The 27,441-nt window shown below is 36.0% G+C and overlaps 1 protein-coding gene across 1 annotated transcript in view; it reads right to left on the bottom strand.

Annotated features, from left to right (window-relative positions):
- Positions 1–27,441, bottom strand: part of NME7 (NME/NM23 family member 7) — a gene marked incomplete at its 3' end in the record, with an annotated part of 131,480 nt that overhangs the window by 46,733 nt on the left and 57,306 nt on the right. The window contains exons 6-7 of the mRNA XM_008067377.1: positions 25,321–25,528; positions 6,942–7,047 (exon numbers count right to left, since the gene is read on the bottom strand). Coding sequence (XP_008065568.1) covers positions 6,942–7,047; positions 25,321–25,528 — 314 coding nt within the window. The remainder of the gene's footprint in view (positions 1–6,941; positions 7,048–25,320; positions 25,529–27,441) is intronic.

Below are 27,441 nucleotides of genomic sequence, written 5' to 3'. Positions count from 1 at the left end.
CTAGTTGCAAATTGCTGTGTAAAGGTCACAGGTGTGACTTGTTAATCTATGTGATAATTATAGTGCTTAGAACTTGGTAGTGATTTATAAATAATAGTTATAGGAATACGTAAGTTTTGTATAGATATTACAAAATGGTAATCATTAAGAAATGTTAGAAGTTTATAAAATTTATAGTTTAGGATGATAATGTTTTAAGATCAAAACAGGATGAACAAAGATACATTGCCTATCTGGTCCATTCAATTGTAACTGATTGCCTTGGAAACAAAAAACATGTAGGATATAAAAGGAGTTGGAAAAGACAATAAGTCAGCATTTGTCCTGCTTGCAGCAGAGTCAGTGTCCAAGTTTTTTCTCCTGCGCCAACGCCGTCCCTCTTTCAGGAAACCCTAACCCGCTGGAGCTGGATTCCGGCAAAACATACTGGACAGAAAACTTTGGGAAGTTACAAAAGCTTGAGGACTCCCATTAGATACTCTGACATAGTGACTGTTTGCAATGATTGCTCTGTATGTGCTGACAGGCATCCATGGAAACCACCAGAAGAAGGTGGATATACTGAACGAGGCTGTAAGCCCTTGACCCACTGGCAAGTGGACTCTATTGGCCCCCTTCCAGTGTTGGAAGGGGCTCAGTTTGCTCTCACTTGTGCTGGCACTACTACAGGATTCCTGCAGGCCTTCCCCAGCAAGCAAGCTACACAGTGCTCAACCATCAGAGGACTGTCAGAGCTCCTAGCAGCATATGGCACCTTGAAGTCATTGAAAGTGACTGGGGAACCCACTTTACTTGACATCAAGTATAAAAATGGGCTGAGCAGTTGCATATTGACTGGTGATTTCACTTACCTTACAATCCCACAGGTGCCAGTCTAATAGAAAGATATAATGGCATGCTAAAGGACATTCTAAAAAACAGATCAACACTCATTGCAGGGGTGGATGACCTGACTGCATGAAGCTATCCACACTATCATTGAGACACCCCATGCTGGCCATCCAGTACCCCTAGATATGTTGACACCACTATGAGCAAAGCCTCTGAGGATGCAAATCTGGACACAAGAATTACCACTGTGACCAAACTGGAGAATCAATAATAACCTGTCTGCCTGCCCCATAGGACAGAATACCTGAGAATATGCTCCACTGGACCTGGGAAGTTCAATCTGAACCCCATTGGTGCTCCCTGCTGGCTCACTGGGGAAAGGTGATAGTACTATAGTTATGGGAAAATGGATAAATACTGTTACATGTAATAACCCCAGGTCTCAAATACTCCAAAGGGGGACTATTATCATTTCTATGTGGCAATTCTGGATACCCCCATTATCCTTCCATGTCATAGACAGGAGGGCTCCTGAGCCTGATAGGACATGGGATTTCAGGCCAAGGAGGCCTCCCCAAAGTGTTACAGTGTTGTCACAAGATAGGAATGTTGCCTGTGTTTTACCTGATAATCAGGATTTACCTTTGCTTATTCCTCTCAATCATCTATCTTATTACCCTTAGCTTTGGCTCTGGGAATAAATTCCTCCAATGAGCAGGGATCCCTGCCCAAGTACATGAGTCAGCATGCTGGGTCTGCTCAGAGTTCTCCATACCAGCAACATCAGGGATGCCATGGAGAATTAAACTGGCCAATAAGTTGGAATAGAATGATTTCCGCCAATGGGACTCATCTTGGAATAGTCAACAGGGCTCAGTGGACACCATGAGGCCAAAAAATATATTTTCTCCTTGGTGAGGGATCAGATCACTAAGACTCATCCCTATTTGGGATATTTGATATGGGATGAGCTATGATGGTTAACAGCTATACTGACAGAGATCAGAGGCCAGGCCCTGTTGTGCATCGAGCACCTTAATGGAACCTTTAATGAAATGCTGGGAAGTAGGCTCAACCTATGCACACCTGTGCCATGCTTAAACTTGAATGCTGTGTATACATTCCAGACAATGATTTTAACATGTTTATGGCCCTTAAGGCCCTGAATACTGAAATCAGAGCTGTTTCTTAAATTGCTGAAGACCCCTTTTCCAAGTGGTTTGGATCACTAAGCTCTTTATGGTAAAAAGTAATCATAGGTATTAGAATCACTGTAGCAATTTTGCTGTTTGAATCCTATGCCATATGAGGGAGATAGCTGCAATGTTTGGCTCGTGTATTCACCTCAGGGAACTTGTGGAAGATCCATGTTACACGGATTGTGACAATAGAAAAAGCCAATGTAGGGGGTGAACAGTGGGATATTATCCAGACATGGGCTGTTTCCCTCCTCCTTCAGTGATTTCTTAACCAAGTCTAGTCTCTGAAGGGTACGCATATTACTAGTAATGAGTCATGGGATGCAGGTGACCAAACAAAGCTTAATGCAATGTAATCCTTATTCTTAATCAATGTAATTGTAAACAGAGGATAGGAAGCTGGCAATTAAGGTGCCTGCCTATAAAACTGCTTGCTATACTGCCCCAAGGTATGGATTCTTCACCAACCTGCCACCATCTGTGCCTCCCTTAGGTTTGAATAAAACAATGTCTTTCCCTGCTGGACCTCTGAGGACTTCTGTGGCTAGGTAAACATTATGTACAAGCCCTATCAGATTTGAAGTTACCACATTATACCATGAAGAAGGTATACTATTATTTTCATTTTGCAAGTAGGAAAACAAGGTAGAAAGAGGTGAAGTTATTTATCCAACATTCCACAGCTAGGAAGTATCAGAGCCAGAATTCAAACCTACACAGCCTGATTTGAGTAAAAATAATTCATTTTATTGATGGAATTAAACTAGCTACATATAAATAATACTGAAAACATAAAAACAAACACATTGCATAATTTTGAAATTTAAAAAGCAAAAATAATACAAGAACATTCACCTTGTTTTTCTTCCCTTTTAAAACCTGAGTCCTAAAATGACAATATATATTTCAATCTGCATACGTAAGACCACAAATGCCTGAAATATACACCTTATTATTTTCCCATTATTTATTTCACAAAGTAAGTGTTCTTTATTTCTAGCTCTCTCAGAAGTGAGAAGTGAAACCACTGCATTCACATAGAGTAACTACAGGACTAAGAACTAAGGTTGCCTATATATGCATGACTACTATTTGTGCCAAGAAATTCTTGCCCAGAAAGATAAGGATGTAAATCAGTAAATAACTTCATTATTTGCTTCAGAAACTTCCCAAAAATCCATTTACCCCAACAATGGACTACTCAAACAACCCTTTTTCACAATATTCCCTCAACTGGGCAAACAATTCATTTATCAAACAGCTGTGTATTTACAAGACTTGGTTAAGATCCTTGATGCACTGTTCCCAGTAATCTTAAACTGTTATCTCATGAACTTTGCCCTCTCGATCAGATCACTGCACTGAAAGACCATGGATTTCTTAAGATTAGACTCCAAACTTTACAGTATCTACCCATGACCTCTCCCTTTGCCATGTCTAAGACTCCATAAAGGCTATGGTCTCCCCTCTTGCATTAAGCAATAACTTTAGCTTTGCTCCATCAACAAGCTATTCCAGCCTTCACTGAGAAGTCAGCAGCCAACAGATAGGACAACCCTATTTATTCAATATCTTCTTTAATGCCCATACCAGACCATAGGTAAAAGCAAATATGACAGAAGATAGGATCATTATAGAAAAAGATAAGCATAAACCAGCAAGTGAATCTAATAATAAATTCAATATGAGACTTCAGACTATATTTCATTAAAGCCACAGTTCAATCTGAATTGGGTTACTACTCACTTCAAAATGATCTTAAAATATCCCAAAAATACAGGTTTACAAAAGGAAAGGAAAAAAAAGTCTTGGAATGCTAAAGTTTATTCTGCCATCCAAGTAGATTTTACAAAAATTTATTTTGCCTTAATTAATTGACATACCCTAACGTTATGTATCAGATATGAATATATAAAATATAGTTAATCTTTAAAAGTCTAAAATTATTTAATCCTACACAAACATAAAACTGATAAATAATAAAATTAGCCATTTTGACATCATATTTTACAGATTTCAGTTATCTTTATCTATACAATTATTCAAGTATATAACTAGTATTTACTCTAATTCACTTTACTTCAGTCTCTCTCCATGCATCATATTTTTCTTTAGAAAATATTAAAGCAGATAAAAATCAAATTGAATAAGACATAGTAAGTTGTCAAAGGTAAGCTTTTTAAGACGATGATGCCTATAAACAAGAACTTTTCAATACGTGTACTACGTGTGTATGTATTATTCATATATATGTACATTTATATGCATGTGTGTGTGTCTGTGTGTGTGTGTACAGGTTGAATATCCCTTATCTGAAATGCTTGGGACCAGAAGTTTTTCAGATTTCAGATTTTTTCAGATTTTGAAATATTTGCAAATACATATGGGTTGAGTACTCATATCCTGAAAATCTGAAATCCAAAATATTCCAGAGAGTATTTCCTTTAAGCATCACATTGGTGCTCAAAAAGTTGCAGATTTTGAAGTATTTCAAATTTTGAATTTTTAGATTAGGAATACTCAACCTGTGTGTGTGTGTGTGTGTGTGTGTGTGTGTGTGTGTGGGCACGCACGCACACCACCACACACACATACACATATATTTCCAGGTAAGAAAAATGAGTGCAGCATTAAGATCCCTATTTTTTTCATAGATTTTCAACACCAGCCATTTCAAGTATTACTATCACTCCCCATGAAATGTAACTAACCATGTGACTTTTTTGTAGTTATTGCTGTTGAGGCAATACAGTATAGGGGAAAGAGCAGGGAGGTTAAGGAAAAAAAACCCAACAAGGTTTAGGTCCTGGATTTCCTATTCTAAATAGGGGAAATAACTTAATCTCATGGATCTTTAGCTTGATCATCTGGAAAAGAACAATAAGCACCTACTTGACATGCTTGCTGTGAAGATTAAAGGCAATAATGCATAAGGTACAGTGTGCTACCTGGCACATGGTGGTAAGTTCTCCATAAGGTTTTGTTACCTATCATGCATGTCAGTTGCCTATAATTATGGGACTAAAGACCTATAAGATATTAAAATACTTCCTAAATAATTGAAGAATTATTAATTATGCAACAAGATTTTCAAGGTTCATATCCTTTCAACCAATAATTCTACTTCTAGGAAACTGCTAGAGGAAATGATTAGAGATATCATCAAATATTTATGTACAAAGATATTCTCCAAAGCTTTATTTTTAAAATTAAAAAACTGGAAGCCGGGCTCGGTGGCTCAGCCTGTAATCCCGCGCCTTTGGGAGGCTGAGGTGAGTGGATTGCCTGAGCCCGCGGGTTCGAGACCCGCCTGGGGCAGCGAGACCTCATCTCCACAATAAATCAAAAAATTAGCCGGGCGTGGTAGCACATGCCTGTAATTCCGGCTACTCGGAAGGCTGAGGAGGAAGGATCGCCGGAGCCCAGCAGGTCAAGGCTGCGGTGGCCGGAAGCAGCCACTGCACTCCAGTCTGGGCGACAGAGTGAGACTCCAACTCAAAAAAAAAAAAAAAAAACAAAAAAAACTGGAAACAACCTACGTATACAAATATTATACTACATTTATATGACTGTTATTAAGTATTAAATAAACTATTTAAATACTCATGAGGACTTAAGGGCAGTCAAAAATACTCAGAAAAATGAAAATAAAACAACAGCCTATGGAACTACATCCCAACCACATCAACAATTATACTCATGTGTATTAGTGTACACACATACATATATACAAAGGTAGAGGAAAGGGATTTGGGAGGAAATGCATCAAAATTCTAACAATGACTATCTCTGGACTTTCCCATCTCTGGATAATAGGAAAATGGTAATTTTTATTTTATTTTCTATTTTCCCTATTATATACATGAATTACTGCTTAAGAAATACAGAATTTAAAAAATACATTCAATTCTATATATTATGTAGTATATTCTAGTTTTTTAAGGGTGATCTCTTTAAGTATGCCATACTTCCAAAAAGATTTGAAATAGCTGACAAAAATAAACAGAGACAAAAATTTAAAAATTTTTAAATTCTCAATGTACATACAAATACATGTGTATATACATATACATAGTAAGTCCACTACATACAAATCTTTAAGTTGAGAACGTTCAAAGATGTAAACGTGCATTCACATGTCCAATCATGTAAGTCAGTTCATGTACATGCATGCTCTACAAGTGTTTTCTTCATTTTTGTGTGTTTTTTTAATGTATCACTTGTGTGAAAAGCATTTTAATCCTACTACAGTACAGTAATATAGTCGATGGTGTTAGTTGGGTATCTAGGCTAACTTTATCGGACTTAAAGAACAAATTGGACTTGGAATATGCTCTTGGAACAGAACTCATTCATGTGTAAGGGACTTACTATACACATAAATATGCCAGTCAAAGAACTGTTGCAGACACTGAAAACTGAAGGAAATTTCTCTAACTTTCTCAGGAAGAGTATACTGGAGGTATAGTGGACATTGTTTTAACTTGTACATTAGGAGTTCTATTTAAGTGAATTAAATGAATCACAGTTATGTGACTGAAAAGACAGGAGGCAGATTAAAACTGAAGGATCAAGACCTGTCACAGAATGAGTCAATGTCAGCACGATCAACGGCCCAACAATTTCTAAAAATCCACAGAAACAAAGACAGAGATTTAGACAGATTTTCCCTTATATTTTGTCACCTTTATTCATATGCCTTCAAAGACAAAAATAAATGGAACTATAAAAATTACATTATTTACTACATATAAAGTACATCAAGAAAATAAACCTTAGCAAAATAAGCTATCCTACTTACAAAGTATTGTATATACTGGATATAATTACCTAGATGATTTCCTGCCTCTAAGCTTTCACTACTATTTCTATTATTCCCAGTAAAACCCTCTGCCCCAACATAGCACTTACCTTCACTGACAGCATGGGGTTTAATAATGCAGCAAGTACAATTGGTAAATTTAGCAGTGTTTGCTGGCCCACAACCTCCACTCGAAGGAAAAAACAACTCCATTTCCTAAAGACAGAAAGAAATGACTTTAACATAGGTGATCTCTTATCTTGAATTTAAAAGGTATTTTTGTGAGGGGGGAAGAACTATGCAATTACTTTTAAAGTTTTATAATATATTTGTTTTAATTTTTTTAAAAATTAGTTTTACAAAGACTAAGTGATTAAATTCACCCTACTTCAAGACTTATAATCAGAAGAACACATAAAGAATTAATCAAAGCAACGAGAATATGTGTCATTCTGTTCCTGTATTATAACTGACAAGGTCTTAACAAACTTTGAATACTAAAAATAATCAATATAAAGTTCTTATTTTCTCCAAAGCATTATTAGTTTATGAGACACAGATCTAATTTTAAATTTTTCATTAAAATATGTGAAACAATACTTAAAACTAGGAAGTCTTTATAGAAACAGATTAATATTCAGGAAACTAAGAACTATAGCTAGTTAAAACTAACCATAGCCCTAGTAGAAAATGTAATCAAATATACCATATTTTATAGCCAAATTCAGGCTGTGTTATTCAGACTGTGACAACTCAGCAATTTGAACTAGCCACAAAGATAGTCACACTAATCAGTTATTTTAATTACCTAGATGATTTCCTGCCTCTAAGCTTTCACTACTATTTCTACTACTCCCAGTAAAATCCTCTGCCCCAAGCTCCAAAGAACCCTACCAATTAGTTTAATAGCCACTTCAAATACCACTTCTTATAGGAGGCCTTCCCTGATGTCTCCTGTCAGCACCTGGTACTCTTCCAAAGTCATGGTTATTTGGGTACTTGCCCTTTACCAAATTAAAAATTTGAAGAAAGGAACTTGCATAGCTTGGTAGGACCCTTAGCACCTAAAACAATGCCTGGCTCAAAGTAAATATACTCATCCCTTGGCATACAGGGAGAGTAGTTCCCTGTATATACCCAAATCCTGCAGCTCACCCTGAGGAAGCTGCCTGTACTGAAAATGGAATCTCCATATTTGTATGTTTCACATCTCACAAATACTGTATTTTCTATCTGTCTTTTGAAATAAAACCACAGACTCGTGCAGTACAAACCCATGTTGTTCAAGGGACAACTGTATTCATTTTTCACTAATTTAAAATTGAACAATCATAGAATGTATTAAGATGCCACACTAATGAACTTTAAAAAAAAAACACAAGGCTGATAAGGAATTGTTCAAATACTAGTGTACATACTTGAGAGATTCCAGTGGCAAGGCAGCTTAGAATAAAATAAAAATGTTCTATTCCTTGGACATTAAGTGCCTCTCTATCATATTGTTGCCTGTATTACTGTTCTTCTTGGTCAGTCCATCTGACCAATAACAACAGAAATTACCACTTCTAGTCCTGTACCAGAGGCTTTGATTACACAGTCTAAGAGATCCTTCCTGGTACATCTGAAAGAAACTCAGATACCTACAGGGCCTGGCAGGCAATCAGCAAAGGAATGGAGTAGACCTGGTATGAAAAGAGAGCATGGTAAAGAAGCAAACTGGAACACAAATGCCCTTTCTAGAGTTTCTGTTTCTCCACTCCCTTTACAACAAAACTCAAAAGACAGATGTCTCTACTTCTTCTCCAGTCTCTCTTAAACTCACATCCAAACAGCCTTTCTCATTCCACCAAAGTCGCTCATCAGAATCCCTTACTACCTCCATGTTGCTAAGTCCACTAGTTAATTCTCAGATCTCACCTTACTGGAACAAACAGTATTTGACGCAGTTGATCACTCCTCTATCCTGGAACACTTTCATCACGTGTCTTTCTTCCCACCTCTCTGCCTGTTCCTTCTCAGTCTTCTGTGGTGGTTTACGCCTGTTTAGCTGACCTTTATGTGTTGGAGAACTTCAAAGCTCGGTTTCTTGGTGATCTCAAGTCCCACAGTTTAAAGACCATCTATATTCTGATGGATCCCATGTCTTTATCCTAATCCAACCTCCACCCTACACTCTACACCATAACTATACAAACACTACTTAATAGACAGTTCATACTTAAAACGTCCAAAACAGAATTCCTGCTTTCACTGTCTCCCCAAATCTGTCCTTTCCTATCCTATTTTCCCCAACCTTCCAATTACACAGGAAAAAGCAAAAACACGTTATCCCCAGTTCTTCTCCTTCTCTCACCCACCACCCAATCTATCAAAAAATTCTTTAAAATATATCCAGAGTCTAACCATTTCCACATCTATCAACTGGTACATGCCACCACCCAACTCTCCATTAGCCTCCTAACTGATCTCCCATTCCCACCTTTCCCACAACATATATGTCCCCCTGTCTGGTCCACTTCTTGATACAGCAGTCAGAATGTAACTTGTTAAAATCTTAGATCCTGCCCCTCCTCAACACAGAATACTGCATAGTCTCCTATCTCATCTGGAATGAATTTCAAAGTCCTAGATGTCCTGCATGTTCTTACAAACTCGGCCTGCTGGTGACACCTCTTCCCTAATCTGCCATTTCCACCATTTAGTTTTCTGCTCCATCATCACTGGCCTTGCCTCCTTATTGCTACCAGAACACAGCAAATATGTTTCCACTTCAGAATCTCTGCATGGATCATTCCCCTTCTTCCTGGAATGCTGTTTCCTCAGATATTCGCATGGTTTTTCCCCCACTTTCTAATTCTGCTCAAACAGAGATTTCTGAGCAGTTCCTGAATATCTTATAGTTAATAGCATTCCACACTCTCATTCAACACAAAATCCTTCCTCCATTCTGTTCTTTTTCTATTCCCTTTCCCTGGTTTATTTTATTCAGAGAACTTACCATTCAACAAGTAATATGTCTATTTTATTATGTGACACCCCCCCCATCAGAAGAGATTTAAGTTCTTTGTTTTGTTTACTAGTAGTTTCTCAATAATTATTTTGGAATAACTGAAATTCAGAAGCATATAAATTCTGCATGTGGTAAATAAAATAAATGTATCCGCATGTACAAATGAGATAAATTAGAAAGCTTGAGTAATAGGCCCTTACAAGTTAGCAAGCAGCAAAACCAGGATTCAAATCCAGGTTATTCTGGTTCCAAAGCCCATGTACCTTTGTATCATGTGATTTTCCAAATGCAATGCTAAATTGTTTTACCTCTAGTTTAATAAATTATTTACCCAATTATCTAGCCAATTATTTTTGTCTCAACTTTCCTCTAATTTACTTTCTTGCTCAATTTTAAAAAGTGGAAATACCAGCTTTCCAAGTACCCATTTAGTATGTTAAATTAATATTTATTTAAGACAAAGAGTATAAAGATTTTATTTAAATACAGCTTAGTGAATCTAAATAATTCTGTTTTATGCCTTTGCTTTGTTTTTATCTCTGTGCAGGTTGTCCTATCTGCCGCACCTATTAATCTAAGCTAACATCTGCAAGAGCACTTTTACTAGGTAACTATTATGGTAACTAATTCAAAGTCTTCATACAACAAATGTAAAGTCACAAAAGATAATGTCTATGCTCCTTTGTGATTTGAGGGTATAAAACATTTTGTTTAAAGCTCCTTTCCCTCCTAAGTGTCCTGCTATTACTCTTGGCCTTTTATATGTCTGTAAATTGTCTAGTAGGAAAGGATAAATACTTTTAACTTTCCAAAAACTTAAAAATTCAGACTCAACATGATAAGCTATAAGTATATATGAATATGTTACTTTTTTAAACACATTATAAAATATATAATTGCACTGCTTCATAAAGTTCCACCGTGGTAGGATCTCATGGGGGAACTCATGGGAATCTCTGATTAATCTACTAAATAAACTGGGTAAATGGTGGCCAGTCAACAATTTTTCCAAAACATAGTAATTTTATATGAATATCATTTTTGTAAATGCCCCAGATGAAAAGAGCAAAAAACATACTTAAACTCCCCTCTACATATTGCCCTAATATCAAGTATCTGTTCTCAGAAAATAATCTAAAACATTAAAAAATAGAATATGAAGTCATATGATCAATGTACCATTATTTCCAAATACAAAAAATCCAAATTGGGGCCCCCAAAAAAGTCCATTCCAAATGTCCCATCCATTCCAAAGAAAGAGAATGATGAAATAAATCACATTATAGCCATGTAAGACAATATTCTGTAGCCATTAAAAATTACCGTTATGATGGTAATCTGGTAACACGTAAAATATTATAATACAATATTAAATGTAAACAAAGAATCAAATTAACATTGCATAAAATAATGTTTACATGTAAATTATATACATGATGAAAGGAGCTGGAAGGAATATGCCATAAATTGGTAAACTATAAACATTGCTGGAAGGACTACTGATGATTTTTAATTATCTGAAGGATGTTTGTATTACTTCTGTATTCTAAAAGACTGTAATTTTTTTTAAAATGTAGGCTGTTACTCTCAGCATCCACAGTAGAGTGTGCATAGCTGTACAAACAAGCACTTCCTATACATGGTAAGTAACAGCAGTATGCAACACGCATGAAGAAGCATCAAGGAAGGGGCAGCTCACTCAGTTCTCACCCAGAATAAAAAAACTGGCAATAGTTCAACAGAATTGGTTTTTTAAAAAACTGTATTGAGGTATAATTGACATACATTAAGCTGCACATATTTAAAGTATATAATTTGATAATTTTTGACATACGTTTACTCCTGTGAAAACATCATCACAATCAAGAAAATAAACATGTGGCACCCCCTACACATGATAATCTCTCTTTCTTCTGTTTTTTCCTACCTTTCTTTCCCCTTATATGTATGGATTTGCTTTCTGGCATTATAAATTAATTTCTACAATTTTATATAAATAGAATCATACAGCATGTGCCCTTTTGTCTAACTTCTTCCACTCAGAAAAATTATTTTGTGATTTATCCCCTGTAGTGTATACAAATGCTTCATTTTTTTTTTAATTGTCAAATAGTATTCTATGTATGGATAGACCATGGTTTGTTTTTGTATTTACCTGTTGAACATTTGGGTTATTTCTAGTTTGGGCTATTAAAAATAAAGCTGTAATGAACATTCACATACAATTGTTTTTTGTATTGACGTTTACTTTTAGTTCTCTGGAGTAAATACTTAAGAGTGGAATGGCTAGATAGTTCAGACCAGCTACAACATTCCCTTAAGCCAAAGCCTAATCCAGAGCAAGGTACTAACTCTCTTGAATTCTATGAAGACTAAGGGAAGTGAGTAAACTGAAGAACAAAAGTTTGAATCTAGCAGAGATTAGTTCATGAGGTTTAAGGAAAGAAGCTATCTCCATGCCATAAAAGTGTAAGGTGAAGCAGCAAGTGCTGATGTAGAAGCTACAGTTTGTTATCCAGAAGATCTAACTAAGATCACTGATAAAGGTAGCTATGCTTAACAACAGATATTTTCTATGAAACAATTTTCTATCAGAAGAAGATGCCATCTACTAGGACTTTCATAGCAAGAGAGACATGAATGTCTGGCTTCAAAGATTCAAAAGGCAGGTTGACTCTTTTGTTAGGGGCTAATGTAGCTGGTTACATTAAGTTGAAGCTATTGCCCATTTCCCATTCCAAAAATCCTAGTGGGTCCTTAAGAAGTATGCTAACTCTACACTGCTTGTGCTCTATCAATAGAACAAAGGCTGACAGCACATTTGTTTACAGCATGGCTTACTGAATATTTTAAGGCAATTGTTGAGACCTACTGCTCAAAAATGAGGAAATGAAGATTCCCTTCAAAATTTACTGCTCATTGACAAAGCACTGAGCCACCTAAGAGTTCTGACGGAGGCATACAAGAAGATGAATAAGAAGATGAATATTTGTTATTTTCATGTCTGCTAACACAACACCCATTTTGTAGCCTATGGATCAAGGAAGTCATTTTGACTTCCAAGTCTTATTATTTAAGAAATACATTTTGTAAGGCTATTGCTGCCATAGATAGTGATTCCTCTAATGAGTCTGGGCAAAACCAATGGAAAATCTTCCAGAAAGTGTTCACCATTCTAGATGCTGTTAAGAACATTCATGAATCATGGGCATAGGTCAAAGAATTAGCCCTAACAGAAGTTTGAAAGAAGTTAATTCCAACCAGCCAGGATGACTTTGAGGGGTTCAAGACTTCAGTGAAAGTAACTGCAGATGTGGTAGAAGTAGCATAAGAAGTAGAATTAGAAATGGAGCCTAAATATATGACTGAATTATTGCAACGCAATAATAAAACTTTAATAAATGAAGAGTTGCTTCTTATGAGTGAGTAAAGAAGGTGGTTTCTTGAGATGGCATCTGCTTCTAATGAAGATGCTGTAAATATTGTTGAAATGACAACATAGATTTAGACTATTACACAAACTTAGTTGATAAAGTAGCAGCAGGGTTTAAAAGGATTGACTCCAATTTTGAAAAATGTGCTACTATGGGCAAAATGCTACCAAACAGTATTGCATGCTACAGAGAAGTCTTTTGTGAAAGGAAGATTCACTTAATGCAACAAACTTTATTATTCTCTTTTTTTAAAATCGCCACAGCTACCCCAGCCTTCAGCAACTACCACCCTGATAAATCAGTATTCATCAGTATCGAAGCAAGACCTACCACCAGTAAAAAGATCATGAGTCACTGAAGGCTCAGATGATTGTTAGCATTTTTTAGCAATAGACTAATTCTAAATTAAGATTTGTTCATAGTTTTTTTCAGATATAATGCTATTGCACACTTAATAGGCTACAATATAGTGTAAACATAAGTTGTGTATGCACTGGGAAACCAAAAAATTTATGGGACTCGCTTTCTGGTGCTATTTGCTTTGTTGTGGTAGTCTGAACCAAACCCACAATAGCTCTGAGGTATGCTTGCAGATAAACAGAGGAAACAGAGTCCTGAAATAGACCCACATATATGCAGTCAATATATTTTCAACAAAGGTGCAAAGGCAACTAACTGGAGAAAGAACAGTCTTTTCACCATTTGGTGCTGGAAGAATAAGATATCTATACACAAAACTATAAATTTTGATCTTACCTTGCACTATACATAAAAATTAACTCAAAACGGATCATAGAATTAAGTGCAAAATCTAAAACCACAAAACTTATAGAAGATAACAAAGGATAGAATCTTTGTAACCTTAGGTGAGGCAACAGTGTCTTAGATGTGACATCAAAAACACAATACATGAAACAACAAATTGATAAACTGAACTGCATCAGAAGTAAAAGCTGCTCTTCTAAAGATATTGTTTAAAAGAATGAAAATACAAACTACAGACTATAAAAAAATATTTGCAAATCATGTATCTGGATAAAGAATTTGTCTCCATAATATGCAAAAAACTATAAATTGAGTTTCAAAGGACAAAAAACTGCCTGGGCACATGGAGAGCTGGCATTCTAAGGAAGAGGGTCAGAATGAGCAACTGAACAAGAATGCCAAGTATATGGAGGGAGAAGTAGGGTGTAAGACTGTTGAAGAGACTAGGAGACAGATAACTGGAAGGCTTTGAAACCCACGTTAAGGAGCTTGAACTTGATTCAAGGAATAATGGAATCATTGAAAATATTTTTAGTTCCATGATTCGGACAGATTAGTATTTTTAAAAAGCTTACTCTGAAGACTAAACAGAAGATATATTTGAGGTAGAAAAGTGTATGCCAGAACTGTTATACCAGTCCAGAATCAGAACTACAATAGTAATGGTAGGAATAGAGAGAAAGGACATAATAAAATATTTCAGGGGAAAAAAAACTTGACCGTTTATTGATTCTATTTGGAAGATGAAGAAAGAAGAAGATAGAATACTGGTTCCAAAATTTCTTTGCTAGAGATATACAGAATACAAAAGGAATAGTTTGGTGAATTATTATCAGTTCAGTTTTGAATACATTGTTTAGATATTAATTCTGAATCTCTAAAGAGAATCCTAGATACTTAAGCAGCTAATATATTTTTCACCATATGAAATTATCTAGCACAATTTACTGACTAATTAGTATCCCTTGCCCACTGATTTATGGCACCAAATTCCCATTATATGTGGGTCATTTCTTGAGCACTCTGGACTGTTACACTGATATATTTGCCTACTCCCATGCCAATATCATACTGTTTTCCCCACTAAAGCTGTATAAAAAGTCTTGTTATCCCATAAAATAAGTCCCACCTTATCACACCACCACACTTTTTCTCCTCTTCAAAATTGTCTTTGCTGTTTTGGGCCCTTGATGTTTCCATGAGAATTTTGTTAAGCTTCTTGAAAATTTGTGTTGGGAATTTGAAAGGAATTATACTGAATGTATAGATCAACTTAGAAAGCATTTATATCTTTATGTTATCAAATCTTCCCATTCATAAACATGGTATATATCACTTAATTTATGTCTTTTGCTATTGTCTATGATAAAGATTTATAATTTTCTTCACAAAGCTCTCCCACATATCACATGGCTTTTTACCATGAGAATGGAAAGCACTTCTAAAATCGTATTTTCTAAATGGTTATTTCAAGTATACAAAAAATACTGTTGATTTTTGTATATTGATGTTATTCCAAATACAGCTTACATCTATAGATTTGGGAAGCACCATTAAAGTGAAATATCAATAACAGATAATAGCTATTCATTAAATACTATGTTCTAGGTGCTATGCTAAGAACTTGAATAGTTTCACTTAACCCTCAAAAGTACACTATAATGAAAGTAGAGTCATTATCTATTTTACAGACCAGAAAACTGAGAATTAGAGCAGGAAAAGCAGTAGTCCAGGGAAAGAAGCTTGAACAATACCAACACCTAAAAGGACAAGTGAAGGAAGAAATGTCAATCAACAAGACATAGATCACATTCTGCTAGATACCAGAGAAAAAAAGGCAGTGAGATATCACAGAATTAAAATAGGGTGGGGTACTTTAAAAAAGAGACTCCTGTAAATTTGTCAAATGTACCAGAGAAATAACGTAAGCAATTACAAATTTTCCTTGAATTTTACAATTAAGGAAACATTGGTTACTTCTCGCAAAATATTTTCAGGAAAGATGAAAATAAGATCCAATTGTAGTAGCTACTCCCAATGAGTAGTCAAAGGCAGCTGAGGAACAAAAAATAGTGAATAAAGTCTACGCTTTGGTAGACTGAATAAGAATAAAAAATTAAACAGCAACTAACAAGAACTCAAGTTCAAGGGGTTGATATTTGGGGTTGCTTCTGTTATGTTTTTATATTTTTTATTAAGACTTACAGTTGTTGCTTCTTCACATTGTCCGTTTTCCCAGCTATAATACTTCTCCATGATTCCTAGAGTCAGTTACATGATATCCACAACACTTACCCTTCCTAAGACAAGGATCAATAAAGAATATGTATATCCTAAAGAATTCATACACATAATGGGATATATAGGGAGAAACAACAGAAAGAGGTAACAACATCTAAATGCATAAAATAGAAACAAATATGTTTAAAATACTTCTTTAGGAGAAAGGATAATGGTAGCTGCTATGATTTGGATATATGTCCCTTCCAAACCTCATGTTGAAATTTGATCCCCAACATTGGAGGTAGGGCCTAATGGGAGGTATTTGGGTCAGGGGTCAGATCCCTCACAAATAGATTAATACCCTCCATTGAAGAAGAGGGAGTTTTTACTCTATTAGTTCCCAGAAGAACAAGCTGGAATGAGTTGTTAAAAAAGAACCTGGCATCTCCTTCCTCTCTTGATTCCTCCCTTGCCATGTGATCTTTCCACACACAGGCTACCCTTCACCTTCTCATGAACAGAAGTAGCCTGAGGCCCTCATCAGATGCAGAAGCCCAATCTTGAACATTTCAGCCATCAGAATTATAAACCAAACAGGCCTTTTTACTTATAAATTACCTAGCTTCAGATATTCCTTTATTGCAAAACAAAACAACTAAGACAATAGCTAATTTTGCAAACGTTGCTCGACTACAAAAAAAAGATTATTTAGAAATCTTTCTGCAAACTGTATTTGCAGTTAGAAATTTTTCTACAAAGTTGAAAACTTGCATTACATATGTCCATGCATAGAAACACATACTCACATATTTAGGATAAGTTAGCTTTATAAAACTTCCCTTGCATTTCCAAATTCACTTACTTTCAGCATTAATAGCATTATTAAAATAAGTAACCCATATTACTATCCAATAAAGATATGATATAGTTGGACTCAGAGTCAAGACTCATATTTCCTAAAGAAAAAAGTACAGTGTAAGGTAAAAATCTGAAGAAAATTGCCCAAGTCATATGCTGACCTTTTTTTCCCCATTTCTTTCCATTTTTATTTATGTTATGTCAAAGATCTGAATGTAAATGCTTTGGGAAAAAGTACTGTTTACTGATGGGAAGTAGATAGGAAGTTTAATGACTAATATTAGCAGAATTCACACATTCATCAAATATTTATTGAGCATTTATTATGTATAGACAGATTATAATGATTAAAACAAAACAGACAAAAAGTCCCTGCCCTCACTGAAGTCACTGGAGGAATCATTTAGCATATAAACACAAATAAAGCCTAAGTATCCTAAAATCTGACAAGCATACTCATACTCAGATTTATTAAATGAACAAGTAGAAATAAATAACAAAGAAAAGGATGGAGGAAGGTGATAATAAGGAAAACAGGAAAGAAATATCAGTGAACATGGTAAGTGACTTTCAGTTCAGCCTCAATTATTTCCTGCATTAATTATTTATGTCTATCATTTTAGTACCTTAAAATGACTGGTAATTTAACTATAGAAAATAATACGACATGTACAGTAATAGTACTAAGATATGGTCAAAGACTATAGTAACTTTCCTGCATATTCCTTTACCTCCCTTAACCATTTCATCAAATTTGCTTTACAAAATCACAGCCAAGATAGGAAAAATAGAGGCTTGCTACAGCGATGTCATTGATGAGGCAAAGGGAAACGGAAATTAGAGCCCAGGTGAAGAGATTAGGTGTATACTTCAGTGCACATCATCAATTTGTCACATCTTTAATTTTTCTAACCTTTTTAAAATTTTTATTTTTAGAGATAAGGTCTTGTTCTGTCACTCAGATCATAGCTCACTGCAGCCTAAAACTCCTGAGTTCCAGTAATCCTACCACCTCAGCCTCCTAAGTAGCTAGAACTAGAGATGTGTGCCATCAACACTACTTAATTATCTTTAAAAAATTTGACCATGCTTTTCTTAATAGCTACTACCTCATTTATTCACTCACCTTTGCAGCAAAACTCCTTACTGTCTCCAGGTCCTACAATCTTAAGTGTACCCCACACAGGGTTTTCTCTCTACCTCTCCATCAACAATGGCCTTACCAAGTTCACCAGTGGTCACTATCTTGCAAAGTCAATTCTCAGTCCTGTTCTTATTTGATATATCTGCCTTATTTGACACCACTGATCATTCTCTCCATTTAGAATTATTTTCTTCAGTTGGCCTCCAGGACATAATTATCTCTGGGTTTTTTCCTTATACCTTGCTGATGGATCCACCTCAACTTCCTTTGCTGCTTTCTCCTCCTTTTATAAGGGCACAAGGATCCATCTTAGGTCTTCTTTCCTTCACTATCTACACCCTTTCCTTGGTAATCTCAATCAATCTCATGGCTTTAAATACCATCTATGTGCTGATAACTCCCATATGTATGCCTTTAGCTCAGAATTCTCTCTAAAACTCCAAACTCCCATACTTACATTTTTGTTCAGCACTTCTACTTGGATAACTAATAAGCATGTTAAGCTAAAGACACAACATGAAAACCTCTAGGATACTATGAAAACAATGCTAAGAGGGAAGTATATAACACTGCAGGCACATATCAAGAAAATAGAGGGAATGCAAGTAAACAGCCTAGCGTCACACCTAAGGGAGCTAGCAAAGCAACAACAATTAAGTACTAATTTCAGTAGAAAAATCTAGATCACTAAGATAAGTTCACAGTAGCAGAAAATAGAACATAAAAATATCACAGAAAGCACCAACAAGACAAAAAGATGGTTCTTTGAAAGGATAAATAAGATTAACAGATCCCTGACCAGGTGGACTAAAAAAAAGAGAAAGCCCAAATAAACATAATTAGAAATGAAAAAGGTAATGTCACAACTAACCCTGAAGAAATTCCAAAGAGTATCAGAAATTACTGTAAATATCTATATGCAAATAAACTAGACAATCTAGAGAAAATAAAGGATTTCCTGGCATTACACAACCTCCCATGGTTGAAACCAGAAGAAACTGACACTTTCAAAAAATTTTTTATTTTTATTTCAAAGACAGCTACAATTCAGGGTTAGATCTAGAAATGGTCATTGTACAGGTAAAGTTTGGGCTTCGCTTCGGTCCCCACTTGACCTGGTTTGAGATCAGTTACTCTTATTGATGAAGTATGACTCCCCCCATCCCCTGGCAGTTTCCCATTACTGCCAATCCCTTTCTTTTAGTATTATGATAATTATTCAGGGTCCGCTTATAAGTGAGAACATGAGATATTCAGTTTTTTGCTTCTGTGATAGATCACTGAGTATTATAGACTCCAAATCTACCCAAGTTGCTGCGAAGTTCATAATTTTGTCCTTCTTTATGGCTGCATAATATTCCATTGTGCATATGTACAATTTTTTTTAATCCAGTCCACTTTTGATAAGCAGCATGGTTGGTTCCATGTTTTTGCTATTGTGACTAATGCTGCGATAAACATGTGTGTGCAGGTATCTTTTTCACAAAGTGATTTGAGTTCCTCCAGCTATAGTCCCAGAATGGGGATTGCTGGATCATATGGATAGTCGATTTTTAGATCTTTTAGGAATCATCACACTGTTCCACAGAGGTTGTTGTAGTTTACACTCCTACAAACAGTATAGAAGTGTTTCCTTTTCTCCATATCCTCTCCAGCATCTGTTGTTTTTTGAGTTACTAATGATGGCCATCCTGACTAGAGTTAGGTGGTATCTCAGAGTGGTTTTAATTTGCATTTCTTTGATGTCTAGAGAGGCTGAGCATTTTTTCATGTATCTATTGGCTGCTCATATGTCTTCTTTTAAGAAGTATTCATAGATTTTCCCACTTTTTAATAAAGCTGTTTTTTTTTCTTTTCAGCACATTTGAATTCCTTAGGAAATGAACTGAGTTTTAATAAATCTCTGGACCAGATGGTTTCTCAGTTGAATTCTATAAGACATACAAGGAAGAGCTGATGCCAATCTTACTGAAAGTATTCCAGGCAACTGAGAAGGAAAAATTTCTCCCTAGCTCATTTTATCATTCTGATACCCAAAACTAGCAATGACCCAACAAGAGACTTACAGGTCAATTTTCCCTGATGAACATACATGCAAAAATTCTCACCAAGATTCTAGCAGACCATATCCAACAACACATTTCAAGGATTATCCATCATGACCAGGTGAGCTTCATTCTTGGGATGCAAGTCTGTAAGTGTAATTCAGTATATTAACAGGTGTCAAACCAAGAATCATATGATTATCTCATTAAATGCAGATTTGATAAAATTCAGCTTCACTTCTTGATAAAAACCCTTTAACACCTTGGCATCAAAGAAACATTCCTCAAAACAGTAAGAGTTAGTTACGACAAACCTGCAACCAACATCATGCATAATGGGCAGAAGCTGGAAGCATTCTCCCTAAGAATTGGAGCAACACAAGGATGTCCACTCTCAACCCTCCTATTCAACACAGTACTGGAAGACGGAGCCAGAGCAATAAGGCAGGACAAGGAAATCAGCGGTTTCCAAAGAGAAAAAAGAAAGTTAAATTATCCCTCTTTGCAGTTGTATGGTTCTATACCTAGAAAATCCTACAGAGTCTGACAAAAACTTCGTCTCACTGAAAAACAACTTTGGTAAAGTCTCAAGATACAAAATCAACATGCAAAAAGACAGTTGCATCTCTACACTGCCAACAACAAGCAGGCTGAGAATGAGCTAAAAAACACAATCCCATTCACAATAGACACACACAAAAATACAATACCTTGGCATCCACCTAACCAAAGAAGTTTTACAATTTTTACAATGAAAACTACAAAACACTGCTCAAAAAAATCAAGGATGATACTAACAAATGGAAAAATATCCTATGCTCATGGGTTGGAAGAATCAATATCATCCTACCCAAGACAATCTACAGATTCAATGCAATCTCTATCAAACTGCCAGCATCATTTTTCACAGACCTAGAAAAGACAATACAGAAATTCATATGGAAGCAAAAAAGAGTACAAATAGCTAAAACAATCCTCCGCAAAAGGAACAAAGCTGGAAGTATCATACTTCCAGACTTTAAACTTTATTTCAAGAATACAGTATCCAAGACAGCATGGTATTGGTATAAGAATGGATACACTGACCAATGGAACAGGGTAGAGAATCTGGAAATAGAAACATGGCCCCTTCACCAACTCATCTTCAACAAAACCATTGATAATAAACACTGGGGAAAGGAAACCCTATTTAGCAAATGGTTCCAGGAAAACTAACCACATGCAAAAGAATGAAACAGGACCCCTACCTCTCACCATATACAAAAATTAACTCAAAATGGAACAAGGACTTAAGTGTGAAATCTCAAACTATATGACTCTTAGAAGAAAGCATAAGGAACACCCTCCTGGACATCAGAGTAGGCAATAAATTCATGGTAAAGTCCTCAAAAGCAAATGCAACAAAAGCTAAGATAGACAGGTGGGGCCTTATCAAACTGAAGAGTGTTTGCACAGCAAAAGAAACCATTAAGTGAGTAAAGAGACATCCCACGGAATGGGTAAAAAATATTTGCAAGCTAGGCATTTGACAAAGGCCTAACATCAGGATCTACAAGAAACTCAAATGAATCAACAGGAAAAAAACAAACAACCCCATTAAAAAGTGGGCAAGGGACATGAACAGGCACTTATCAAAGGATGACATACAAGCAGCTGATAAACACATGAAAAAATGCTCAGCCTCACTAGTCATCAGAGAAATGCAAATCAAAACTACTGTGAGATACCACCTAACACCGGTAAGGTTGGCCATCATTAATACAACAAAAAAACAACAGGTGCCAATGCGGCTACAGGGAAAGGGGACACTTCTACACTGTTGGTGGGAATGTAAGCTGGTTCAACCTCTGTGGTAAGCAGTGTGGCAATTTCTGAAATAACCAAAAATTAAGCTTCCATACAATCCAGCAATCCCTCTCCTGGAATTATATATACTCAGAGGAACATAAATTGCACCACTAAAAAGATACCTGCACACACATGTTTATTACAACACTATCCACAATAGCAAAAACATGGAACCAACCCAGATGCTCATTGACAGTGGACTGGATAAAGAAAATGTGGTACATATTTTCTATAAAATGGAACCAACCCAGATGCTCTTTATCCAGTGGACTAGATAAAGAAAATGTGGAATATTATGCAGCCATAAAGAAGAAAATCATGGCCTTCAAAGTAACTTGGATGCACCTGGAGACAATCATTCTGAGTGAACTATCACAGAAACAAAGAACTAAATAATACATGTTCCCACTCACAATTGGGTCCTGATCACTGGTAACACTAGCATAAGGGTGGGATCGTCAGATGATGAACATTGCTAGGAGATGGAGGGATAGTGGAGGGAAAGGGCATGTGGCAACACACTGGGTACCTGGTTCACTATCAGGGGGAGAGAGGGTCAGCTAGAAGCCCAAACTTCACCTGCATGCATCCTACTTATATAGTAAATTCCCAAGTGTACCTCACAATTCTAAAATTTAAAAAATAGCATTTTTAAAAAATGTCGTTTGTATATATCCAAAATGTGACTCCTCATTTTCTACACATACTCACTCTAGCCAGAGCCTTTCTCATTTTGGTTTATGTAAATTTATCCATTCAGTTGCAGGATAAGAACTTTGGAGTAAACCTTGATAGATCTTTTTTTCATCCTCTGCATTTCATCTATCAGAAAATCTTGTTCATTTAATCTTCAACCAATAAAATATATTTTAAAATATACTTGTGCACTTTTCTCATTGCTAACACACTGGTCCAAGTCATCATCTCTCTGGATTATTCCTTGACTAGATTCTCCGTTACTCCTCTTGCCCTCTACAGCCATTCTCAATGCAACAGTCAGAACGATCCTTTTAAACTGCAGCCCAAACATGTCAGTCCTTTACTCAAAACCCTAAAATGGCCCTCCATTTTTCTTAGAGAAAAATCCAAAATTATTATTATGGCCTATAAGACCAGATGATCTCTCCCATGAGTACTTCTGTGACCTCATCACCCCATCTCCCCCTCATTCCCATGTAATCACACTGCCCTCTTTGCTGCTAGTTGACTATTCCAAGCAGAAATATGCTATTCAAGGAATAGCAAGATGATCACTGTGCCTGGTTGAAGAAAATGTTAGAGAGCTAGATAGTAGCCAAATCAGGTAGAGCATTGGAGGCTACAAGAAAGAATTTAGGCTTTATTCAACAAGAAATAGAAATTATGGTACCACATTTCTTTTTTTTATCTAGCCCAGTTTCAATGCACAGCATGGTTGGTTCCATGTTTTTGCGACTGTAAATTGTGCAACTTGGCTGGATTTAGAGTCTATAATACTCAGTGATTTATCATAGAAACAAAGAACTAAGTACCGCATGTTCTCACTCATAAGCGGATTCTGAACATTTATCATACTATAAGAAAGGGATTGGCAGTAGCCAGAAACTGCCAGTGGAGGGAAAGGGAGAGGGCACATAGCATCAATAAGGGTAACTTATCTCAAACCAGGCTAAGTGGGGACCAAAGGGAGGCCCAAACTTTATCTGTATGATGACCACTTATATACCTAATCCAGAATTGTACCCCACATCTTTAAAATAAAATTTTTTTTAAAATTGTAGCAAGAAAAAATAATAATTACATCAAAAAGGAGAAAGTTTATAATCATTCCCAAACCTCAAGTTACAGCTTCAGAGCTGTTTTTATACAATTTTATTTTATTTTCAGTGGATCAATGTGTATTAATCCAGGGGAATGTGATGTCATGACATAAGTATAATATGAAATAATTAAATAAAGTTAACCAATATGTTTAACACTTAAAAAAAAAAAAAGAAATAGAAATTCACTGAAGGGTTTTCAACAAGTGAATGTTAACCTGATTTGTCTTTAAAAGATCACTAGGTATACTTAACGTTTACTTGGGCAAGGTAAAATTTTCATAAATTGCGAGTAAGTGAAGAGCAAAGAAGAATTAGAAGAATATTGCAGTAGTCCTGGCAAAATAAAACAGCAAATTATACCACAAAGATCAGATTCAGGATCTATTTTAAAAATAGAGCTGAAAGAATCTGCTGATAAAGTTGTAAGAAAAATAAAAAATCAATTATTATAAGACTAATGTTACTTAATTGCAAATATGACCAGATTAAAAACTACCTTAATTTAGCTAAGAAAATTCTCACAATGCAAAGAATAAACTTGCATTTTGTTAATTCAACCTCAGTATAAATCTAATGTAATACTTTATTATGTAGATTTCAAAAGAAGAGTACTTGTAAGAAAACTTTCTCATAAACACTAACTACATATAGAAAAATAAAAGAACATTAAGTTTGAAAGTACAGTGTTAGATTGGAATCAAAGAGAATATACCTTTTTTTTTTTTTTTTTTGAGTTGGAGTCTCACTCTGTCGCCCAGACTGGAGTGCAGTGGCCACTCCCAGCCACAGCAAGCTCGACCTGCTGGGCTCCGGCAACCCTTCTGCCTCAGCCTTCCAAGTAGCTGGAACTACAGACACGCGCTACCACACCCGGCTAATTTTTTGATTTACTGTAGAGATGAGGTCTCGCCAAGTTGCCCAGGCGGGTCTCAAGCCCACAGGCTCAGGCAAATCACTCACCTCAGCCTCCCAAAGCGCGGGATTACAGGCTGAGCCACCGAGCCCGGCGTGAATATATCAAAAGATGTCTTCTTTTTGAATATCTAGTGTCCATAAAACTAGTACATCAATTCAATAATTAAAACATTTAAGATCCTCTGTTATTTAAATCTTTGGAACAAGAAACAGAATAAGTGTTTTAATTGAAAAAAAACTTACCTTGACCGTGACCAGGTTACCAGTTCACAGAGGAAAAATATTGAAACACTGTTTGATCCTAGGCAAAATGTCAAAGGCTTTCTCTATTGCTAGATCAGATGTACAAATTCATCCTAAGTCACCAGTGACAGAAATGCTTTACTTTAATGTAAAACATTTAATCAAACTAAAACAGAATTAAAATATTTTTAAAACACCTTACTCTGGCAGCAGAAGCAAAAGCATCAGGGCCATGAGCTGCATTTCTAATGCCATCTGTTCCAAAGAGGGCTCTAATGCTTCCAGAAGCATCTGTGCGTGCCACCCCAGAGTTTGCAGGTCCAAGTAATCTTTTCCATTCGCATATAGCATCATCTCTTAAAATCTCCATGGCAATAACAGGACCAGTAGTAATAAACTGGATCAGCTCACTATAAAACAGGTCAAAGATTAATTTCTTTTATCCATCTACTTAGGTATCTCTCTTAACAATAAGCATAAATTTAAATTTGCTTACTTCAGTACAAACATGAATACATAATGTCAGAACTATTGGAAATAGTGAGTTTTACATGAGCAGGATAAAATTTTCATATAATGAGTATCTTGCAGTGGCTCAATTCACTAAAATCACTAGCAATGTCAAATCAATTACTGTTGGCAGAAAAATTACTTCTTTATTGAATAAAGACTATTTCATTTACTTAAATGAATATTGTTGATCTATGCTTTTCCCATTGCTCTGAAAAATACAGAGGATTTCCTTTTTTATTTTCATATGGTTTACCATTGCAGTCAGGTACAGTTTCATAACACAGAAACTGATGAGAGTGATGGATGACTTGTAACTCATTTTCAGTAAGAATATATTTAATTCTTTTTATGTAGAACTAAATAGAAATCAAAGACTGACAAATAATTCTCAATCAGTAAAAACTGAATTGGTTTAGTAATAAAGAAAAAAAAGAAATCCACAAGTCTTCAAGAAATATCCTTTTATTAGTGTAAAAGCTACTCTGGGTTATTCCTAGCCTAAATTATGAAATTATACACATAGGTTCTTGACTAAAAATCCAGCACTGAGTCACAGCCGCCCAAGGTATAAAAAACAGTAAGTACTTCATTCTATTTTTCCACTTCTATATGTGTACAAGGCAGCCATGACAAGTTTAACTATGAAATAAGTGACATCTTCCCTCTTACTATGTTAAGCAGAGACAAAGTACTTTTTAAAGTAAGCTCAGCTGGGCATAGAAGTTCATGCCTATAATCTCAGCACTTTAAGAGGCTAAAGCAGGAGAATTGCTTGAGCCCAGGAGTTCAAGATCAGCCTAGGCAACAAATCAAGATCTCGCCTCTGTAAAAAAAAAATCAGAAAATTATCCAGGCGTGGTGGCAATTGCCTATAATCCCAGCTACTCAGGAGGATGAGGCAGCAGGATCACCAGAGCCTAGGAGGTTGAGGATGTGATGAGCTGTGATCGTGCCATTGCACTCCAGCCTGAGTTACAGAGTAAGACACCAACTCAAAAAAAAAAAAAATAGAAAATAAAGTAAGCTCATGTTTCTCTCTCATCCAAAGCAGAGAGAGAACAGGACCTTCCTGGAGAAAAGGAACGTGGTATATAACAGGCTCCTATGTGCCCATTAACTTAGGACTGTTTTACATACCTCCTTCCATCCTGCCCCATGTTATATAAGCCAACTCCCTTCAATCCTTCCTTTGAAAAGTACTCTGAATCATTTTGAAGAATATTTCTAAGAAATAGCATGTGCAAAATAGTATCCATAGCCACTACAGCAAGAAACCCACAGGACTTTCTCATACATATTCTGCTAGGCCTTAGCTGCCAAAACAAGCCCCAAAAAATATTTCCAAACCAACCATTAGATTTAAGGAACTTAAACCAAGGGAGCAAAGATATATTTATCCATTCAATAAGCATTTAATAATTACCTACCACGAATTAGACTCTAAGCTACAAAACAAGATCCCTCCCTCAAGAAATGCATAATCTAATGTCCTATTAATACAGATTTCTTGGCTGGGCATGGTGGTTACGTCTATAATCCCAGCACTTTGGGAGGCTGAGATGAGAGGATTACCTGAGCCTGTGGGTTCAAAATCAGCCTGGGCAACTTGGCAAGACCTCATCTCTACAATAAAAAAAAAAAAATTAGCTGGACATGGTGGTGCATGCCTGTAGTTCCAGCTACTTGAAAGGCTGAGGCGGAAGGATCGCCTGAGCCCAGCAGATCGAGGTTACGGTGGTAATGAGCAGCGTGCCACTGCCCTCCAGCCTGGGTGACAGAGTGAGACTCCAATTCAAAAAAAAAAAAAAAT

Source organism: Carlito syrichta, unplaced genomic scaffold (genome assembly GCF_000164805.1).
Source record: "Carlito syrichta isolate Samal-C Ts95f unplaced genomic scaffold, Tarsius_syrichta-2.0.1 Scaffold309493, whole genome shotgun sequence".
Taxonomy (NCBI): Eukaryota; Metazoa; Chordata; class Mammalia; order Primates; family Tarsiidae; genus Carlito; species Carlito syrichta.
This window is presented reverse-complemented; position numbering and strand designations above follow the sequence as displayed.